This window comes from Patagioenas fasciata, chromosome 14 (assembly GCF_037038585.1).
Source record: "Patagioenas fasciata isolate bPatFas1 chromosome 14, bPatFas1.hap1, whole genome shotgun sequence".
Taxonomy (NCBI): domain Eukaryota; kingdom Metazoa; phylum Chordata; class Aves; order Columbiformes; family Columbidae; genus Patagioenas; species Patagioenas fasciata.
In genome coordinates, this window is record NC_092533.1 from 11206417 (window position 1) to 11228986 (window position 22570).

The 22570-nt window shown below is 47.5% G+C and overlaps 1 protein-coding gene across 6 annotated transcripts in view; it reads right to left on the reverse strand.

The window, feature by feature from the left end:
- The window catches only part of ACSL6 (acyl-CoA synthetase long chain family member 6), a 55444-nt gene extending 37976 nt beyond the window's left edge, over window positions 1-17468 (reverse strand). The window contains exon 1 of one of the 6 annotated variants that reach the window (XM_071814769.1): window positions 17364-17468. In XM_071814769.1, the coding sequence (XP_071670870.1) occupies window positions 17364-17412 (49 nt within the window). In that variant the 5' untranslated portion in view covers window positions 17413-17468. Of the gene's footprint in view, window positions 1-7368; window positions 7538-17363 lie in introns of those variants that run through there. The other 5 variants (XM_071814775.1, XM_071814770.1, XM_071814772.1 and 2 more) reach the window with 5 other exon arrangements.
- Window positions 17469-22570: the final 5102 nt, after the last annotated feature.

Genomic DNA, 22570 nt, shown 5'->3' on the forward strand with positions numbered 1-22570 from the left:
GCTGGCTGGGGGCTCGGTGGACCCCAAACTGGGGGTGTGGGTTGTGGGAAGCAGACCTCGGGCTGTGGCAAGGCCATCAGGGACCACCCCTGTCCCACTCGCCCCCCCGTGCTGTCCCTCCCTGGTCAGCAGGGCAGAGTTATCTGCCCTGGAAAAAGGCTTTACATCGCATCAAACCGCTTGATCTGCTGGGGAGGAATAAAGCAAATAAAGTTCACAGTGAGGAAGCTGGCAACGCTTTTGCATGACCTCTGGTTACTGCATGGAGAGGATAGGGGTGAATGAAAGGGGTTCAGCGCGTAGTTGGGTTGGGGCATAAATTTGGCCTGGTGATCTAAGAGGGATTTTTATTTTTGTTTTAGGAGAATCAGGCAGAAAAATGCCCGATGCAGAAAAATTGCCTCAGAGGAGGCTATGAAAAGATTTGGTATCATTATATATACATATATACACATACAATTATATATACATGCATATGTGGATGTATATGTTTGCATGTGCATATATATATATATATATATATAAAAAGAACATATATATGCATATATTTCCCCCCCCACTCTGAGTGACTGATGATTAACACTTGTGCCAGTACCATTATTGCAGAGACATCTCACACTCCCCAAAAAACCTCCTTCTCACCAAGTATCTGGAGTGTGGACAGCACAGGCTCCTCCCCAGCCCCAGCCCTGCCCCACACAGAGCCCAGCGCTGGGACCCCACTGACCCCACGCCACCCCAAAGCAAAGGCAAGATGCAGACAAAGGATGGGAATCTCCAAGCAACCCGGAGAAACGGCATTGGCCTCTGCTCCAGGCCCTGCCGAGAAATGCATTTGCAAGACATAAGATCTTTGCAAGCATCCACTAAAAAGGGAAAAATGCTAACAAGGAGCTCAATGTCCTGAAAATCCAATTTTAACAGTAAGAGCAGAGTAATTGCACGTAAACAGAAGTATTTAAAGTATCTGAAATATCTACAGCGTACCAGCCCTTTGCCAAGAGAAATTATTCAATAAATAATTCAGTGGCTGCGTGGAGATCTTACTTTATACGCTTCTAATGTTTCAGAGAGCAAAATGACCGCCTGTGCTTGGAGCCACGCAGGGGCCACACCGCCAGCTCATCCTCATCTCCCTGCACCAGGTCCACCCACTCAGCCCACGGAAGCCTTCATCGTCTGGTCCCACACCTCCCCGCCACGCTCAGTCACAGCTCGCACGTGTGAACCAACCTAAAAATACCTTTCACAGCCCCGAGCAGCTCAGCACAGCCGTGCTCCGAAGCCACCGTGATTCATGCATACAGGAAAGCTGAGACTGAGATCCTGGTCCAGATCTGCCGCTCATCTGGATAACGAAGCACTAGGGAGCCTGTGTAAGTATTTTAACTTTCCTACCAGAAAGGAAAAACTGAACAGCTCAGAACTCTGTTCTCTCTGGAGTCTTATCAGTTGCCTAAGGCATGGTGACAAAAAAGCTCCTCTAACTGCTGAAATGTCCTTAAAATGTTACCCAGCACCCACATGTGATAAACCAGAGTCACAAGGTTCCACTGACCAGGCTGGAAATCTCAGCCTGTGGTTGCAGAAGATGAAGTTCAGATGGCAAAACCTACCTGGGCTATTTTTGCACCCACTGTCCCCCTCATCACGCTCATCTCGGCACTCTCATGCCAGTATGGCTGCTGTGTGCTCAGGCAATTCCTCCAAGCTAAAATGTGACCCAGCCAGAAGAAAAAGCTGACTCCCAAAGCTGTGTGGTTTTCTTGCTCTTTGTTGTTCTGACTGCAGCTGCAGGCCCGCTGGCACAGCTGGGCCAAAACCAGCTCAGGGACTGCAAAGTTTCACCTGGGGGAACCCCAGCCTGACCCTTCCCTGCCCATGTCCCCACGGTCACAGGGCCCGTGGGAGCAGCCCATGGAGGTGACTAAAGCAGGACAGAGTTTGCCCCTCAGCCTTATGGCAAAGTTTACAGGTGCCAGTGAATCCCGTGCATGTTTGCTGTGGCTCACATTTAAGTGCCATGATCTGCAGGCATCCTTAAAGTGAGGCCGTTTTGTGTCCCTGCATTGCACAACCGTGCTGCTCCTGCCAGGGCTGGAGTTCAGTTCTGGAAGCTGCTTCCAGAACATCTGCAAAACTCCCTCACTTCCCAGAGGCACCTGTGATCATTTGTAAAGCTCAGTTCTCATGAAAAAGGGAGTTTGTTGGGTTTGGGGGAGGAAGGTGGTTGTTCTCATTTATTTTTTTCAGTGACTTTGATGGTTGATTGTTCCATATACTATATGGTTCTTGAGTGCCATGTGACAGGTAGCAAACAAACAGCTTAAATAATTGCACAAAAATAGTTATCTGGGGCAGAGTACAAAGAGCAGCACTGAACAGAGAGGGAGAAGGCAGCTGCAGCCATGACAGCCAGCTTCACAGAGCAGGACAGACAAAGATGGTCAGCAGAGAGCTTGATGGCTCATTGCCAGGCAAAGATTTGACATTTGCCTTCAAATATCAACTGGATTTAAACAAACCTTAGCACTGTCTTTTAGAGGCCGTGGTCCAGATATGAATCTCAGCAACCTGCAGTTCTTGCAGCAACGTCAGTGCTGGTCAATGCAGCACAGGACACACCACCCAGATGTGGGAGGTGGGAACGGACGGGGTGTCCAACTGCAGCACAAGAGGGCTGGGGAAGTTCCAGTCCAGACCTCACCAATTCCCATTTCATTGTTGTGGGTTTTTTTGGTTTTGTTTTATTTTCTTTTATGAAAAGCACACCTTGCACTTCTCAGTAACAGCTACAATTTGCCATCATGCTGTTTGCTTCAGCTGCACCCACACTCTCAGCCCAATCCACAGGCTGCCTGGAGCCCCAGGGATCATTTTTGTACTCCTGCAGACTACACATTGCCCTTCAGCGCACCCAGGGGGATGCAGTCCCCCCCACAGCTCACTGCAGGGCTCATTTTCAGTCTCCCTGCCTTAGTGTGCCAGAGCCAGGCCCTCTGTGTTCATCTCAGCCTGCAAAGCCCTTAGCCCAGGGCTGGAAGAAAGGAGATTTTGGGTAAAATGTGCCACCATAAGCACACAAATGTGCATCGCCCTGGCTGTCGTGGGCTGGTTCTGCTCTGCCCCCACATCAGGTCACTGCCAGTCCAAGGACAGGCACAGGCGGGTCCCAGCCTGGCTCAGCTCTCCATGACCATTCACACCCAGCCTTTGGCTGTGTCTGCGTGGTCAGTATGTGTGAGACAGTCGCAGTGACACAGGGGGCTGAAAGGACACCAGAAGGCAACAGCTGGCCCTGGCTGCTCTCCTACAGCATGCACATATTGCACCAGGTTTGATTTCTGCTAAATTTCTAAACAAAACCCTCCTTGTCAGTAGGCTGGGGTGACCCAAACTCACATCACTGATGGATGGAGCTGCGGGGCTCCCCGCCACCAAGTGGTGCTCCCTTCTGTCTTATGCCCACCATGGGCACATGGCTGTTGATGGGAGCAGGCAACTGAGCTGGCACAAAACTAACTGTTCTGCAAAAGTAACAGAAGAAATGCTTTGTTTCCAACCAAATCCCTACCTGGGGTGATCATATAGGGCAACGGAGCTGGTGAAGGGTCTGGAGCACAAGTGCGATGGGAGCAGCTGCGGGACCTGGGGGGTTCAGCTGGAGAACAGGAGCTGAGGGGAGACCTTCTGATCTCTGAACTGCCTGAGAGGAGCTTGGAGCCAGGGGCGGTGTTGGTCTCTTCTCCCAAGTAGCAAGTGATAGGATGAGAGGAAATGGCCTCAAGTTGCACCAAGGGAGGCTTAAATTGGATATTGGGAAAAATTTCTTCCTGGAAGAGATTGTCAGGCATTGGAACAGGCTGCCCAGGGCAGTGGTGGAGTCACCATCCCTGGAGGGGTTTAAAATATGTGGAGGTGAGGTTCTTAAGGACATGACTAAGTGCTAGAGTTAGGTTACGGTTGGACTTGATGATCTTGGTGGTCTCTTCCAGTGATTCTATATGGCATCACAAGCACCAGTGCCATGATGGAGCCAGAAGAAGGCATGCAGGGAGGGCAGCTGGAAACCTTGGCAGCTGCAGTGATGGCTCTGCTTAACCCTTTAACTGTAGCACATGGTCACAGGGACTGGTCACAGGAGTCACCCTGAGATTCACCTGGTCCTTGCCGGTGGGAACAAGGTAGGTCCCTAACCCAACACATGCATCTGCCATCCTGCCCAGAGAGACCACAGCTCACCTGGGATCCCCTCTATGTGCTGGAAACAGCTGGATGGCACAGCAAGTCCCACCAGTGCGAGGAGCCCTCCTGCCTGCCTCCTGCCTTTCCTGGGTGCCAGCACAAATATTTGTGCAGAAGCAGCCCAGGGGCACTGATCCAGCTGCAAACCTTTGTGGGTTTGTTGCTACTGTTTCTTTTGGCAGCAGTACCAGAATAAAGTGGTTTCTGAATAACACTCCGAGCATCCTGCACGGCCATTGGTTTGTACGCGAGTATAGCAGCCCTGGGAATGCATCATCCAAAGTGATGCAGAAACCTAAATTAGCTTATAACAGGAGACTTTCCATAATGCTTAAGAGGCAACACAACAGCATACTCAGAGCTAGTCTTGCAGAGGATACCAAAGAACAGCAACATTTTGTATGCCGCCCCCCAGCCATGTATTAGGCTGCATTGTTCCACCAAAAGCTCAGACTGGACCAAAACTCTTACTTGGTCAAATTTCAGTTTCATCTTGCCTTCTGTAATATCAAGAGTTGTGTACAAAGTATTTGCAGGAGGGCTAAGCAGGCCAAATTGCAGCTGGCATTGCCTCCAGCCATGGTGATCCTGGAAATCAGGCCCCTTGCTGTCTGCAGGATGCTGCCCACGCAGCATCGCACCACAGATCTCATCAGCCACTGCAGAAGATGTAGACCTGCTAGCTTGTACCATATAATAGCTAAGTGCCATCTTTATTCTAAGGAGCAATTCTCTCTAAGTCAATATTACAGCTTGAAGAGCTCCAAAACTCTCTGGCCTGCCACCATGGTAAAAGCAGAGCCATACAAACAAACAAGCAGACGAAAATGTCCTCTGCCACTTGTGTGTCAAATGTGTGCCCATGAAGATGACATTATGACTGTCACAATGGAATCTGAGACTAGAAAATGAGACTGAAAATGGGAGATTAAAAAAAAAAAAAGTAACAGTAGTGTCATGATCTAACTATAATACAGTTGTATCCCTCACTCACAGTAAGCTGTCTATAATTAGACCAGGTTAATTACCAATCAAGTGCCCTGTAAGTTGTAGTGCTTTTCTGAAGGACCCTGTCCACACAGATAGGAAGGAGCAAGGGGACCCTGAAGGAGTAAGCACACCTGGGGAGAGCAAGGTTTTCTCCAGACACATGCACACATAACGTGACTGTCCAAATCAGGCCCAGGCTTCACCCCCAAACAAACCAGCAGCTGAGGGTGGCTTTGACAAGCTCAGGGCTTTAATTGGCAACCTTGTGGTGCAATAAGGGACAAGGAAGTAAGGGTTAAGAAGGAAGCACGTCACGTGCCAAAGGACCTGAAGGGAAGCAACTCGGTCCTTGGAAGGCAGAGGCGCAGGCAGCAGGGGCCCCATGCCAGCAGCCTGCAGTCGTCACCTAAACACGGTGCCCACAAACAACCAGAGCTTCTCAAAATAATCTCCACATATTTTCTGTGTGTGAGAACATCACTGTGCTTTTAAAGGAACGTAACTTTATGTTTCTGTCTTGCATGTGAAAAAAACAGACCGATCACTGCAGAAATGGCCGCTGTGTTAGGGACTGCTCTCACTGCATTGCTCAACAGCAAATAACCACGTGTGGTTGGTGCAGATGATTTTCCAAGGAGGCCCCGCAGCTGCCCACATCCACCTTGGCAGGTGTATGTGGTGGCCATGCCTGACCTGCCATGCTGGACACCTCCAGGAGCAAGCGGGGACCCTCCAGGAGCCTCTCTGAAACCCCTGAAAGCATCCTCTTACATCCCCAACCCCTATCCCAACCTGTCCCCATCACACCCAAGGACAGAACACACCAGAGACAGGCACACATTAATGCAACATGGCAAAAAAGAAACCACATGATGTCCTGAGCAGGTGTTCCATGCCTCCTGATAAGGTTCCCATGCTCTGTGCCTCACTCCAGAGTACCCCTAGCAGCGTTTGCACCCCACACACAGCAGGCTCTTCCCACATGGATGGGGCACACACGTGGTTACGTGCTTGAAGGCAATGTGAGTCCACAGTGCTTGGTTAGGAACCAGACCATATAGTGCGTTTAACACTTGCGACCTGCCACCACTGTATAGCTTTGGCAAAGACACATGTCAGTCACTGGTATTTGGAGGTCCCACAGACAACAATGTCTGTCACAAAGTACCTGCCTTGAAGTCTGGGTGGTTGAAACTTGGTATACAGAAAGCCTAGAAACCCACTGGGGTTTCAACCACAATTAAACAAGTTGGCCAGCCTCTGGGGAGCTCCTGCTGTTACAAACAAGCCCTGATGTTTTGAGGAACAAAGCCTAAATTGGCAGAGCTCTCCCACAGCACCCCCAGAAACCGCCTTTCAAAGAACAGTTGCAGAATAGTTTGGGTTGGAAAGCACCTTCCCAGCTCCCCCAGTGCCACCTCTGCCATGAGCAGGGACATCTTCACCAGCTCAGGTTGCTCAGAGCCCCGTCCAGCCTGGCCTGGGATGTCTCCAGGGATGGGGCATCCACCACCTCTCTGGGCAGCCTGTATTTTACCACCCTGATTGTAAACAATTTCTTCCTAATGTCCAGCCCATCTCTGTATCCAAGTGACCTTGGCCAGCGTGCAGGCAGAAACCACAGAGGTGCCGGAGAGTTCTGGAGCCCCAGGGCTGGAAGCAGCAGCCACCACTGTTCCTGGGGCTCCCCCATCTACACAGGACCAGCCACCTTCAGGGCTGGCATCTCCAGTCAGAGCCAGGCTGGAGTTTTTTTCCCCCTCTAAGGCTGTTAGAAACACGTGAAACAACAGGAAACTGCAAAAGCCACAAACTCTTTCTGGTGCTGGTGTTTCATGCCCATCCTGCCAGCCACGCCGACAGGCTTGCCCCACATTGCAACACCAAGAAACGCAGCTGAGATCACCTTTTCCCACAACAACAGAGCCCATGGGGTCCCTCTCTGCACCGTGTCCCCCACACCCATTCTTTTTGTGTTTTGCTTCCCTCAGTATCCCAAAGCCCAAGTGCTGCAGAGCCAGCAGCCACCCCGGTGCTGGACAAAGCCCCCCGGGGTCCTGCCCAGAGCCACCTACACTCCTCACCCACACTTCAATAATAATGATAATAATAAAAAAGTAGCCACAGACTCACCAGCCGCAGAGAAACCCTCCTCTGCCCTCGTACACATCAGCTCATGGCTGGTCTCAGGCCACCGGAGCTGCCGTGCATGTACTTGTTGCAGAACTGCTGACTCCGGGACGTCCCACCCCCTTCCCATCTGCAAACTGCTGAAAGAAGTTAAGCTCGGCTAATATCAGCTTAGGCTGTATTAGCGCAGCAGTGCCCCGGTGTAACCCTTGAGGCACTGGAGGCTCCAGCTCCCGGCGGTAGGAGACTTGCTCGGCTTCTTGCAGACGGGCAAAACTCCCCCTTCTGCTGAATATTGCATCAGTTTGACACATCTATTTGTCATACTGAGTTTCACTGTTCCTAAAAGAGTCGAGGCAAGGCTTTTGGATGTAAAATTGCAAATGTTAAGTTTAAAATTAAAGACAGCTTTTTCTTTACCTTGGGGAAAAGTAATCATAAAATGAAATTTCCGACACTGAGAAAGTCTGCCCTGCCAGTCCTACTCTGCTAAATTAGAAACTTCATAGCTTGAGCAAAATGAATGTAAATTGATCTGAATCAGTAAAATAGCAAGAGAACAACTATTGCCAACTTCATCCTTACATTGTTTTATATATATATATTAAAACCAAAGAAAAAGTCTGGCATCTGAGCCAAAACTAGGTGTTGTTAATTTACACTGATAACAAAACAGAAACCTTGCAATTCATTTGTGGTGGCAAAATTATTAACATTTAAGATCTGAGAGGTTTGGCTAAGACAATGAACCTAGCTAAAAGAACATTCCTTTCCACTGAAAGCAAACAGTTTCTGATTGCTCCCAGCTCCCCAGGTGTGAGCAGAGATAACCCGGGGCGGGGAGCCCCCCCAGGAGCCCTCTTTCCATATCCCCACCTTATTTACTGATTCTTTCTCAAAGTTGTGGCGGTTAGCAAAGCACTTGAGGAGTCCATCCCTCCCAGGGGTAATACCTGGCTTTGTTAACACTGAAATTAGTGATTTCCTCACCTCTTTTTTCTTTAATTGTTTTTATTTTGCTCTTTTCCGGAAATCATATGAAGGGTGGATCTCTACAATCACTTGGCAGAGAGGAGCAGAGGAGGAGATGCTACCTGAACACTCTTAAACCACGATCATAGTTAATAAAGTTCCTGTCTGATCTGTCCTATATCATACTTGTTATATTATGCACTTGGAGTGCATAACAGAGAAAGTTTAGAGAACACAGCACTCGTGAATGAAGTGGGACAGATATTTAATGAGATTTCAGGCAAGCTTGTCAAACATCACTCGTTTGGCTCAGATGTGGGTGTTCTCTAATCAGGCTTAATTCATAAAATTGCCAGCGCAGGGCAGGGAGTAGTGGCCTAAATGGTCTGCAGGTGTAAATGAGCATCACAGTGCTGGCTTAAGGGGATCTCAACACCATTCACCAGTTCAGACTCTTGGCCTTTTGTTCCTTATGAGCCACAGCTTGACAGAGACGTTGTAGCCAGAAAATATATCAGGTGTGTGAGCAACCTCAGGCTGTCTGAGCCCTTGGGTGTTTGTAGCCCTTGGATACAACACAGTTGTGTTGGCAATGGAGTGCTAGGGGATGTGGGAATACTGATTTCAACAAAACACTTGATTAAAAACAAGTTACTGTTCTGCATTTATTTAGAAGAAGTCTTCTTTCAAGCACCTCTTGGTAAGGGATGCTCTTGACTACCTCTGTGGAGGTGACAGCGGGTGATGTGCCCTCAGCCATGTGGAGGGCTTCAGTAAAACAAGTGATTCAGGAAAGTTCAGACCTTTTTATTCTTCATCAAAATTAATAAGAAGAACAGATTAAGGTTGAATTTTAGACAGGGTGAAGCTTATAGCCAGGAGGATGCAGAACCATCAAAGCAGCTAACCAAGGCTGTACCACCAGGAAACTACCCTGTGCCTAGAGCCCGCCCGTGAGCTCCTGGGCTTCCACCACTCCACGGAGCCTCATCATCCAGAGTCTCAATAATTAGAAGCTGAGGCTGCCAGGCAGGTGTTTCTGCCTCCTCTCCCTGTAGCCTTCCATTTCCTTACACTGCAGGGATACCAATGGATGGCAAAGGAACAAAAGTAAACCCACAGTGATGATTTTTTGCTTATACATCTCTTCCCAGCTGTCACCCTCAAAACAGCTTCCAGGCACCCAGAAGCACAGTCGCCGTTTTGCAGCTGGGTGCAGCACACGGTGAGGTGCAGGGGCCATATCCTGCCCTGGTCCAAGGGGTCACTTCTCCATCCTGGGACATCAACAGTGCTGGTACCCCCGGCAGCGAGGGCCTGGCGCTGCGCCACAAAACAGGGGAAAAAGGGGGATCAGCATCATCTCACAGAGGGTTTTTTGAGAAATCTGTGGTTGGGCTCTGATTTGAGATGTTCTTAAATACACAAAGTTAAGTACTTCACTGGAACCTTTTATTCTCACACTGATAACAAGTCGTTACATTGTTTGCATGTTTTTAAACATTTGCTTTATGTTGAAGGTCATTTCCTGTGGCTTTAGTTTGGTTTTGTTTATATTTTAAAATTTTGTTAACTTTAGCAGCAATTAGATTATTTGTATTTTTGTTTCTAGTCAGTTGCACTTCCTGATTTCTCACCCTGCAGCAGGCAGTGCATTTCTGTGCCTGATAGTCCTGTAACTTGCTTTTGCTCTCCTGTTCTCACAGAGATTTTCAAGTCCTCATGATGGAATTTCTGTCCATGCTGGACTTGGTAAACTCTCCCCAAGTCTCTCTACGGCAGCTCACAACCGAATTTTCAGTTCAGAGGTGCCTCCTTGCCGTCAGGCTTTTCCCCTTCTCCAGCTCCCGTCCCCTTCCCTGCTGCAAAATCAGCCTTTAAATCCCCCTTTCTGGGTATTTTAAGCCGTGTCTACGACACTGGAGCAAGGTTTCCAAGGGTTAAGGTGGGGGGAGGCCCTCAGACAGCCCCATTCTTCAGTCTCAATGACCCAGAGCTTTTGCCTTTTCAAATGTATTTAAGCAAATCAAGTGAACAGAAGAAATGCAAATGCCTTTTCCGAAAGGAAACACAGCCCTGGATTGTTGTTGGCAGGACAGAGCATCACACCACCCTGGGCAGCCTCTCAGCTGCCGGGATTTGCCGGCATGGGGAGCGGCGGCCGGCACAAAAAAACCCCAATAAACCACAAACCCTTTTCAGGCAAAATAAAACCAGGGCTCGGGTATTCCAGGGGACGGTAAAGGGAAGGGGGCACTGTGGTGTCCCCAAAACCCCGTCTGGCTCAGACAGAGGAACGCATGGAGTGCAATGGGGGGACTCAGCAGCCACAGCCCGGTGGGAACCAACTTATTCTAGCAGGTTCAACGTAGAATCATAGAATCATTTTGGTTGGAAGAGATCCTCAAGATCATCAAGTCCAACCATAACCTAGCTCAACACTAAACCATGTCCCTAAGGATCTCGTCTCTGCATTTTTTAGACCCCTGCAGGGATGGTGACTCCACCACTGTTCCAATGCCCGACAACTCTTTCCAGGAATAAATTTTTCATAACATCCAATCTGAATCTTCTCTGGTGCAACTTGAGGCCATTTCCTCTTGTTCTTTCACTTGCTACTTGGGAGAGGAGACAAACACCCCCCCTGGCTCCAAGCTCCTTTCAGGCAGTTCAGAGATCAGAAGGTCTCCGCTCAGCTCCTGTTCTCCAGGCTGAATCCCCAGGTCCCTCAGCTGCTCACCATCAAGATTTGTTCTTCCATTATGATGCTGGTAGGACTATGGGAATCTTTTGCAAAGATGGTCCTCACAAGGTGCTCCCAGCTGGGATGCTCAAAGATTTTTATTTCAATAATTAGTGATAGAAAAAATAATCCTGCTTTAGGTCATTTAGAGTTAGAGAACTGTTTTACCTAAAAGTGAACAGTTGCCCAGAAAGGTGGTGAATGCCCCAGGCCAGGCTGGACGGGGCTCTGAGCAACCTGAGCTGGTGAAGATGTCCCTGCTCATGGCAGGGGTGGCACTGGATGAGCTTGGAAGGGCCCTTCCAACCCAAACTATTCTGTGTGTCTATGATACAAAATAAAATACATTTAACATTTCAAAAAGGCTTCTAATATATTTGTCTTTTTTTTCCACCATTGGAAAGAATCTTGAAACCAGCTCTAAATAATGGTCTTTCCACTTGTTGTACCTAAAATCTGTTCTCTGCAGAAAAGACATTTAAATCTGCATCATTCACATATTTTGTAATTTCAGTGCAAGTTTGGTTTAGATCACTTTCAATTCATCTGCGTCAATTATTTGTTCTTTTTCTAGATAATATATTTTTTTCCTTTGAAAAAGTAAGTTAAATCAGCTTAGCAATTTCAGTGCTGGTTCCTGTACTGACCAGCTCACGCTCACCCTTTGAGGAAAAAAAGAAAATTAATCCCAGCTTAGCACACACCTGGGTGCTTTCCCTGGCTGCAGCTCTCAGCTGGTGCCATCTAGCAGCGACTGGGACACCCCAGCGATCACAGCAATGACATTAATGCTCATTGAGCTGCTTTCAGGGATTTGGTAGGTCTGGGAAAGGCGCTGCGTGTTGCTCTGGAGGTGGAGGGGAGCGCGGCTCTGACCCTCGCCCCGCACAGGGACTTGTGTGTCCTTCCCAAGGTGGCTGATTCTGAGCCCCCCGGCTGTCCCCAGGTCCCATCAGCAGCTCAGGGACTGCTCTGCCTTGTGCCCAGGGCAACTCAGCCTCAATTTCTCGACAGCTGGTGGGAGAAGGGACAGTCAGCTCCTTTTCTTCTCAGCCATGAACTTGTCTAGCCCAGGAAAGGAAGGCTGTGCAGCTTTCCATCCAATGAGAGATCGAGCGATGGCCCAAAGAGAGCCGTGGTGCCCGCTGCACCCAGCCTGCGCTCTCCACAGCAGGAGAAACCCATCCTTTCCAAAGGCAAAAGTTGCCAGGCTGAAGAAGAGATTCAGCAGGATGGGATAGAGCTGCCACATGGGCAACAGTCTCAGCGAGGAGGCTGGGCTGTGGGTTGGGAAGGAAGCATTGGGGGAAAACAAATGGCTGCGACGTCACGCTGACATCCAAACAAGCAGGATCTAGATTACTCATAAGCAAATCTGAGCTGACACTTGGAAGATTTTGGAGTAGTTTCTAGAACAACTTTCCAAAGTGGACGTGTGTTTGCAGCAGGGAGGGTCACACTTCTGTGGAAGGATCAGCTGAGGTGGCACCTCACGGCAGGTCCCTGTCACCCCAGCACTTGTGCTCTGGACCCAAAGGTTCATCTCAGGCGTGAAGGCTTTGTGATGACTATGATCAGGCTGACAGCCTTGAAGCTGCTTGTTCTTCCTTTGTGCTCAAAGCACAACCCCAGGTGTGCAGACAGAGCATCCAGGTGTCTGCTCCCAATGGTGGGACTGGTGCCTCCTTCCTACCATCACCACCACCCTCAGCAGCCAGAGCAGTGAAGACCATCTTGGAGTCTGGCCACTAGAAGGTGGGTTATACAGGTCACCACCTCTGCCACAGGCAACAGAGGGTAAAAGACCCTCTGGAGTTGTTATTTTTCTGAATCACCTGGTATCTGACCACTCCTGCAGCATTCCCATTGAACGGGAGTCACTGCTCCCTGTGCTAAGTGGCACGTTTGACCTAGTAAGCAAAATCACGTAACAAAACCTAGGTATCTCTGGAGCTCGTTGACCCCACTGAGGCTGACCCATCCAACACTGATTTTGCAGCATTATTTTACAGTGATGGAGTGGAAACTGTTCACTGTACTTTACATGTGTTGTTTCTGAGATTGTATCTACACCACAGCAGCCACATGGTTGAGCAAATGGAAATGTGAGCTGTGGTATTGCAACACCATAGCACACAGGTCTAAATATAAAGACCTTTCCTCCCTTAATTGGGAGTTTCCTAATGAGATGGTGATTTCCACTGATTTTTTTTTGACAAGTGACACTTTCTTCCTGTGGCACAAATGAAAATGTCTTGGACAAGGTGGTTGGATTTATCTTCTTTCCACATTTTTGTTAGTGGTATATACCCTCATGCACCTGAAAGGGGAGCTGCTGGGACAGCAAGTGCACCACTTGGGTTTTGCGGAAGAATCACTGCAGGGTCTTGCCCTGAACTCAGCCAACGCCAAGCAGGGGCTGCATTTTTAACTGTACCTTTCCAAAGCATCTGTTACACATTGTACCTACACTGCTCAGCGTCTTACCCTTTCTCATCACCAGCCACCAAGTTTTCCATAGTGAAGTCTCCAGCACAAAGGTTAAATGTTTATAATTTTATCTATATGCAGAGTATAAGGAAGAAGCAAATCAGGTGAAGCCTTCCTTCTCTGGTCCCTTCCCTTCCTCGTCCACCCCGCTGACCGCAGGTCACCTTGAAGCCTCCGTGACAATGTTTATGGTGCAAGGAGGATTTGACACAGTAAATAACTTGTCATCAATAAGCACTGATAGCACACTATAGCGATCAATCCAAGCCCAGCAAAACATTTACCTGTATCGTGGTGTACAGTATCAATGCTGAGTTCCTTGGAGTCTCCAAAAAAGGATTTGCAAAGACTCTGAATCAGCATGTCTGGAAAGAAAAGCCCTGGATAGCCTGGCGTGACCCACAGCAAACTACAAGAATGAACAGAAAGGAAGGTGAGCTCTCCTGCTGTGGTTTCACAGATTTTACACAGATATTTCAAGTATAATTAGCCATATTTTAGAGCCACATGATCTCTGGTACACCTTACTCCACTGTGTTTGACTAGTTTCCAGGGTAAGAGGGTATCTGGGTTCCCAAACACTGTAAGCTCTCCCATTCAGAGGAAGAGGAGGAGAGAGGCCGAAGCAGTTCGGACACAGGTGCCTTCTCCAGAGGGGACAAGGCTGGAGAGCTGCAGGCATGGAGCGCTGCAGGGATGGCAGCAGGGACAGATGAGACCTCAGTGCCAAGGTCCTGCAGGGCTTTGGCTTCACATAGTAGAGACATAAATAGCAGTGATGGAAGAAACTCATTATTTGTATTGATCCATCACCAAAGAACACATGCAGAGCACTTAAAAATAATAAAACAAAAAACAATTAATAGATGTTGTTCTTTCCTGTTCCTTTCTGATCAGAAGAAAGGTGATTAAGTCAATATTTTTGTTTGGGTCTGTATAGAGAAATAATCTAGGAAAATTAAGAAAAAAGGCATGGGAAAAGAGCTGCCCTGGATGCCTGTGCATCTCTCACATTACCTACCATCGCTTCAGACTTGCTTCTAGTTACCCACAAGATATTCAGGTGCTGGTTGCAACTCTGCAGTGAGCAAGAAGGAAGATGCTGATATTTCTCTCAAGGAGCTTTTGAAAATGTTATAACAAGGAAAGGTTTAACTTTGATGATGCTCTGCAGTATGTGGTGACGTCGAAACAATTGCGATTATACCATTACTGATGTAACGTTGCATTTCTTTGCTCCCAAGTTGGTATTCCCATTTCTGTGGGTATTCAGTTAATTCAGTTTACCATCTGTCTTTAAAGCTTTACTCTTCTTTTCATTACCTGAATATATTTGTAATATCCATAGTAGTGTGGAGACAAGAATCAAATAAATGTCTAGATTAGGCCAGAGCAGCAAAGAAAAAAATGCAATGTGCTGCCTGTCCCTGCAAGCAAGCAGGAAACTTGAAATACATTTAATTCTTTCCTTTTGATGGTATCTAGCAACTGTTCAAATGGAGTTGTAATAGAGGGATGGAGAATAAAAGCAACTAAATATACCTCATCAAAGAACACAGGCTTTGCCTCTTGTGCAGCAGCCAGCACTCCATGGGCTGGTCTGAGCAGCCTTGGGCATCTGCTCTGTTTCATACACAAAGCACAGTAGGAAATATTACAATTTCTTATCCAGAGACCTGAATTTCAGGGCATCAGCAAGGACTCCTGTGTCACAGCACCACAGCAAGGTTTAGATAGGGACTGTAGAAGCCTCTTGCAACACCAGAGGAACTTCCCGTTTCCTCTGCAAACATGCACTGGAAAGTACTTGGAGACATGCTGGTGCTGGTGGGGGCAAAAAGGCACCACGATGGCACAGTTAGCTTCTCATGCCTCTACACATGGGCACAGGTGCCTACAGGAATCAGGAGAGCGAACCCTCCTCTTCCTCGCTGTGAGACAGGACTGAGAGGGCAGGCGAGCAGCTCACGGTTGCAGTTGCATGAAATGAGGGGGGAGGAGATGAGCAGAGGAATTACTGGGATTTCTTACTTTTCCTCAAGGGGAGCGGAGCAAGGGTTAAGCTGTAACCTCGTCCTGCTTCAACCAAATGAGCCCAACGTGCAAATCCCTGTGGGAACCTGTTGTTAGGTTGGTTTGTTTTATTTTACTGTACCGCTCTGCGCATCCATCAAACCATCCAAGTCTGTACAGCAGGAAATAATGTGGGTCCCTCTCCCACAGCTGACCTGCATTGATGTACATCTTGGTTGCTGCAAGAGGCAATAACAGCATACCTGTCTTGCAAGGGTACCTACTCTGAAGACCAAAATGTTAGGCTAAAGTCACCTCCACACTAAAAACAAAAAGAGCACGACATTAAGGGAGGCCACGAGTCAGCTGTGCCTGAACAGACACATGCTTTGGGATAGTGGGATGTGCAAAGAGGACGTGTTTGGACGTAGCAGAGTGAACATCGAGGTGGGAGGCACAGGGGTTTGGACATAGCAGAGTGAACATCGAGGTGGGAGGCACAGGTATCAATACCGCAGGGTGGACATGGAGGCCCGAGAGCAGGAGTTTGTACAGGAGACCCTTTCCCAGCGGGCACAGTTCTCCTCCCGTTGTCATAAACAAGCCTGGTGCATCCAGTAACATTGCTCAGAGCAGCCCCTGGGGCCTCAGGGCCCAAAATACTGTAACAAACACTTGCCTGCAGCCTCTGAGCCAAGTCCTGCTTTCTGATTCACCCATATAATTCCCTCTGGGCCATATTTGTACTGCATGAATTTTGCTACAGTTCCAAAGCAACCAATCCAAGCTGCTGTTACAAGCAGCTGTAAGGCCACTGTCATTAACAGGAGCCACCAGGACAAAATTCAGGCCAGTGGTATTAAGTACTCCTTTTTTTCAGTGTGAAACATCCCTTTCATAATCAAAAATAGCAAGTAGATATGAGCATAAGTAATTATGATATGTTGGCACTCCCCTCCAGAATATTTGCCTAGTGATGCAAAGGTGCTGTCTTTTAAAATCATTTTCCCCTTTGTACATCTTTCCCTTGGAAGTCTACCTCCATAGATGAAAGCTGTTGGATAAAGGTGGGAACAGCACAGACATTGAACGTTACCTTTCCTTGGAAAAGACACTTCACACAGATTCAAAGTACTCTCTTTAGAATCACCGCAGCAGATCATTTAATATCTTACAGGGAACCTCCTATTTCGGACTTGCAATAATTTTCTAGCCCAGACACGCTTTGAATCGTTACCGCCTGCCCACGAAACAATGGGATTCAATCACCACCTGCCCAACAGCGCTAAAGCCCGAGCACACACACACATCCAAGCGCACTGCCCTATTTAACATACCCACTACAGTTAAAGCGCCCTTACGAATCTGCCAAAGATGGGCCAACTGAACAAACAGGCAAGATGGTTTCAGAGGAATTATATAATGCACTTTGAGCCGAGCTTGCTCTGTCGCGCTGCAGCAGCATCTATCTCATTGTGCCGGCGCTCGAACCGCACGCGTGCAGCGGGATGTCGCCTGCCCATCTCTGCTGGGAATGCTCCCGCCTGCCTTTTCCCTTCAAAGCATTTGAAATTCCCTTTACTCTGGGGCAAGGAGGGCGAGGGGGGAGCGGGAGAACAGGCCCAGGGGTCGTTCTGAAAGGGCCGGGCCGGCATCTCCCCGTCGCCGGCCCCGAGCGCGGTCCCGGCCCTCTGCGGGGAAAAGGAGCCGGGAAACACAGAGCGGGATGCGGTGGGGGGAACAAATCCCAACTGCCGGGCGGGGTTTGGGGAGCACTCACCCAGCAGCAGCCAGCCAGAGCCCGCGGAGCCCAGGAGCGGGACGAGCATCCCTGCGGCCGCGCACTGCGGCGCGCTCCCTGCGCACCCGTGCGCGCTCCCTGCCGCTCCCCCAGCATAGGGCGGTATTTTTAGCAGCCCTCCCCCTCTCCCCATCCTGCCGAGCGCTCCTGCTCCCTCTTAAAAGGGGCGATGCTGGCGGCTGATGCGCGGGTGAGCGGCAGACAGGTGTGGGAGGGCATCCCTTCCCCTCGGAATGACCGAGCGCATCTGCAGCAGGAGGGAGGGAAGGGAAGAAACTTTATTCCGTAATTGTTTTTAATTTTCACCTTGGGCCGATGAAATTGCCACTGGACGGTGACCTGCACAGGAGCGGTCCCTGGCTATCCGAGATGCTGAAATACCTACAGCTTCATCAGCAGAGCCTGTGAGACAGATCAGTGGTGTTTCTAGATATTCTGACATCATAAAAATACAGCTAATGGCTACTTAAAAAAAAAAAAAAGTATCACAAGCACAGTTTGTCTCTTAACACATGGAAGGCAACAGCAGATTTGTGTTTTTAATGATTCCATCTTTCCCTGAAAAAAAAATGTTGCAGAAAATCTCTGAGCTCCAAAGTACAAGAAGGGCTTTGCAGAAAAAGCCTTTAAAAGGGCTACACCAGTGGTGAGCTCATATCTTACATCCCTCGGGCAATCACAATGCCAGCGGGCTGAACAGGGCAGGAGTGGCAAGAAGTAGAAGACACAGTGTGCCTTTTTTCCAGCCTTTTGAGTGACTAACATGGCAGATATGCAAAGCAGGCAAAACGGCTGATATGCAGCTGTTTAGCTCTTCATAAGCATGGACCAAGATACACCAGAAAAATTCCCTGCCTATGCCAGGAATTAGCGCTAGTTTGGGTATGATTACACCTGCCCAGGGAACACATTTCCTTTGGAGGTGAAGGCCTTTGGTTTTCTTAAAGGTGAGAATGAAGTGGACGTAAATGCAGAATTTCCATTTCATGGCAAATATCTTTTTTCACAGTGTGGTTTCCTTCTGATTCACTATGAAAAGGACTTTAAAACATTTCCTGTATACAGAGGGCCAGCAGCTGACTAAAACTGATGTCACTTGTGTTAGTGTGACCACTGCCCGCTCCTGAAAGCTGTTAGAAAATTGCCACATCCATTTTACTCAAGGGCTATTTGGCTTCCGAGATCCATGGTCTCAAAGCAGAAAACCATCATCAAGCGTGCTAACAAGTGAGCTGGGAACCGAAGACAACGGAATCTGGTTCCTCAGACTACAGCTCTCACAGTAAATGCCTCCACAGCCTGAAGCAATTGTGACTTCAGCTACACGTGGTGTCATAAAATCAAATAAAACAGCTATAAAACAGGACTTGGCAAGATCTTATCTACTACAATCTATTTTACTTAAGAGTAAAATAGATTATAGATTAAATACTACACAGTCTATTTTACTTAAGAGCTTTTGTCTATCCTATTCCTACAACCTTCTTTTTCTTGATAAAGGCGGAACAGCTTCTACCCCACTTTTTACCTTCCTCCATGCAGGAAATTGTGTTGGAAGGCTGTTAGCATGCCTCGTCTTCTGCAGGCTACCCAGATCCTGCAGTCCTTGTATCTAAGCAAGCACAGACTTGTCCCTGAACCACCAGTGTTGTTTGCTGAGCCCTGCTTTTGGGCTCCTAAAATTTTCTGTTAGCTAGAAATGACAATATTGAAGTTGATTGATAGGACAAATTAAGTCATTCAAGTGATATGGGATCTCTTGGTCTTGCAGGAGATGCACTTTTAAAAATAATACTTCTTTATGGAAGCTGAGGGACCAGTAGAAACTAATTGAAGTGTATCAGCTCCCAGAAATCCACTAATCAGGTTTACAGCAAACTGATTTGCATATACAGCTGCACAGTGAGTCCTGAAAACCCCTTTCCTCCATCTAACACAGGAGAAGTGAAGATCACTGACACGACAACTACCACCTGGACCTTCATTCCCTTGCTTCGGGGAGCCGCAAGGTGCCTGCCCATGCTCTGCAAAGAGGAGCTTTCCTGACCTCATCATCTCCTGCAGCAGCTCCTTCAATCTCTATGCAAATTTAGAGAAGACAAGTGTCTTCCTGTGTTTCACCACAAACTTCCTGCCTCTCTGTGAAGTTCTCATGAACCTTTTTTTAAGTCTTGACTTCAAAACCTTTGATAGCTGCCTGCTTCTCCATACACTAGAGCCCAAGGCAAACTTGGCCCAACTGGTTATCAAAAGGCCCAGCTTGTCTGTTTTCTGAAGTTAGATCTCAGCAGCAGCCAATTCGAGTACTCTCACTCAGCATCCATCATCTGGGATGAGGGTAATGGAGATCTTGTCCTCGGAGGTGTCACAGTGGCAGATACCTGTCACGATGATGCTGAAATTTTCCACAGTAAAAAACCACCCAGAATCCTGTGAGTCACAGAAGTGCCACAAATTGCTCCTGTGCCACAGAGCTGTCTCTCCTGTGGAGGACGTACCTTCAGCCACCTAGAAATTTAAGTCACCACCACAGGTAAACAACAATCATCCTAATAGGCAAAGAAGAAGACAGCATCAGAAAAGACTAGCCAGGGAATCTGAGCTTATATCCCTCTCTAAACAATGTTCAGCTCTCCCATTCATCCCCAAACCTGTTACTGCCAAAGAACCCTCTGCTCTGTGCTCCTTCACAGACTGGGATGGGTTATAGAGAAAACACATTATATCGCATCCCTGTGAGTAAACAAATCCAAAGCTTTCTCACAATTAGATGCAATAACATTAGTCTATCAGAGAAGTTTCTTATTTCTTGCTTGAATACTTTAATATGTCTACTCAATAGTCCAATGTAATCTGTTTGCGCCAAGTAACGCTAATATAAAAAAACCCTAGAAAGTGTTCCATTCTGTCAAACCTTTTAAAAAGATACATAACATATTTCAATCTGCAACATCTCTGAATTTTATCTCAGGTTTTTACCGTCTCTCCTCATTCCCAATCAGCTGGTAAATAGTTACTATGGCAGCACCGAATGCAGAGTGACTCAGCACTCCCCCACATCTCAGTAGCAGCTCTGCCTGCTCTTCTGGTTTCTTATGATGATAACCTCACCCTCTCTTTATCATTTCAGAATTATGATTTTAAGATAATTCTTCCCTTATGTAATTCAGCATTTATTGAGAATCAATGCAAGAATCTGCTAAGTAAAGATCATACCTATTCAGGATGCTATTTCAGCTTCCCTTTTGTGTTGATTGCAAAGATGTTTGAACTGTTTCCATCATTTCTCAATGTTTCTTTGCAGCTTTATATTACTCATTGCCAAGTGAACGAGCCTAATATCAAACCATAATGTGCCCAGCTCTAAAATGTCCTAGTCCAGCTGACTGTAAGCAGAAATTCCCCTTCCCTTCATTATTGTTCAAAGCTCCTTGATTTCTGTCCCTTGGCAGGTACTTTATTATTATTGTTATTTATTTACTTTGTTTGGAAGGTTGATTTTTCTCCTTGATCCTTTCTTTGGTCTTTACAGCTGAACTGGTCACCCAGTTCTCAATATTACTAGCAGCACTGCTGTTTGGGTGCAGAGAGAAGTCACATACTTTTTTATTTGTACCTTGAAGCGAATTGTGGAGAACAGAAATCCACAACAGTGATCCAATTTGCCATGTCTAAAAGCACAAGAGTGAGTGATCAGTTAAAAAGAATTTTGGTAACAGTGAAACTTGCACAGCCTGTGGATTTCCATCTCGTGGTTGGCTTGGCCCAGGGATAGAAGACTGTGAACTCTCTCAATCATGAATTTTCCTGCAGTTGGGGTATTTATTTTACCTTCTTCTGGCATGTGATAATGCAGGTGATTCTAAATTAACTGGGTGGGGATCTCACCCAGGTTAATTTCTGAACTTCCACTCTCTAAAATACGTCAAATATCTGTGGAAAGGGTTAAGGTGCTTTTCCAATACAGATGGAAGTTAAGATGGTTTGTTTTAGACCTACAATGCAAAAATATACCTTGGGAAGAAGAATTTATTTTCCTGTAAACCTCCTCAGATGCCTTCCAATTTTCTCCCAGCTAGTCCTGAGCGCTCCCAGCCCTGATGTCACACAGGAGCTGTAAAGCCCTTTTCTCTGTGCAGGCACCTTGTCTCCGGTGGTTTCAGGACCCGACCTCTCCCCCGCCTGCAGCACCACGGACAGCGGCGGCCCCTGTCCGCGAATTAATTGTTCCTAATTGCAGAAGCTATTAAATCGCTGACACTGGTGATGAGCTCCCTATTGTGTTCCGTGCTACTTGCTAATATTAGTGATAGCAACATCAATTAACATATTTACCCTAGAAGTCGTGCTGGTTCACCTTCCGCTTCCATGACAATCTCTTCTTTAGTCATTTTTTTTTCTTACCTATGGAAGAGAAGATAATTAGGTCCACACTGTTTTTTGCAAAGGTCATCTCACACAGGTGAATGTGGGCTGGAGGGCAGCATGTGTGTTCAGGATGGGCAGAGGGACAGCACACAGATCAGTGCTATTTGGCAGCCCAAATCAGGATGAGGTGACAGGACTGGCATTACGGTGAATCTATTTTGCATCTCATAGTCAAGAGAACAGTACTAATTGCTCCTGAAAGCCATACAAACACGCTGTATGGTGTCAAATCTCCCTACCTACCTGATCGTGAAGATTTAGGGAAAGATATTTTGCCTAAATGAAGAGATAAGGTCAGCCCTTTGAAGACAAAGGTGAATCTTCCCTCAAGTCAATAGAGTTACTTCCTCTGACCACTACAGAGGTACCTAAAGCATTCTCAACTTTTGTATTACTCATATTAGCCTATAGAGCATTTTCATTTTCTGGGAGCTCTTGTCTAAACTCTATTTCTCTCAGCGTGTATCCTACCTCTCTGGCAAGCATAGACTTACAGTCAGGATGCAGTGAGAGCTGGCTGCTCCCTAAGATACAGGGAGCCATGAGCCAACCACAATAACACATCTGGCAGGGGAGGGACCCCACCAGCCCGGGTGTAGTCCTGGGCTACCCAGGCAGAGCAAGCAGGACAATGGAAATCTGGAATCTGCCAAGAGCCCAGACCATCAGGAAGCTGCATGGGGATGAGGTATGTCCAAGGTCAGGTTGGTGTCCAAATCAACAGGTTATAGAATCATAGACTCATTTAGCTTGGAAGA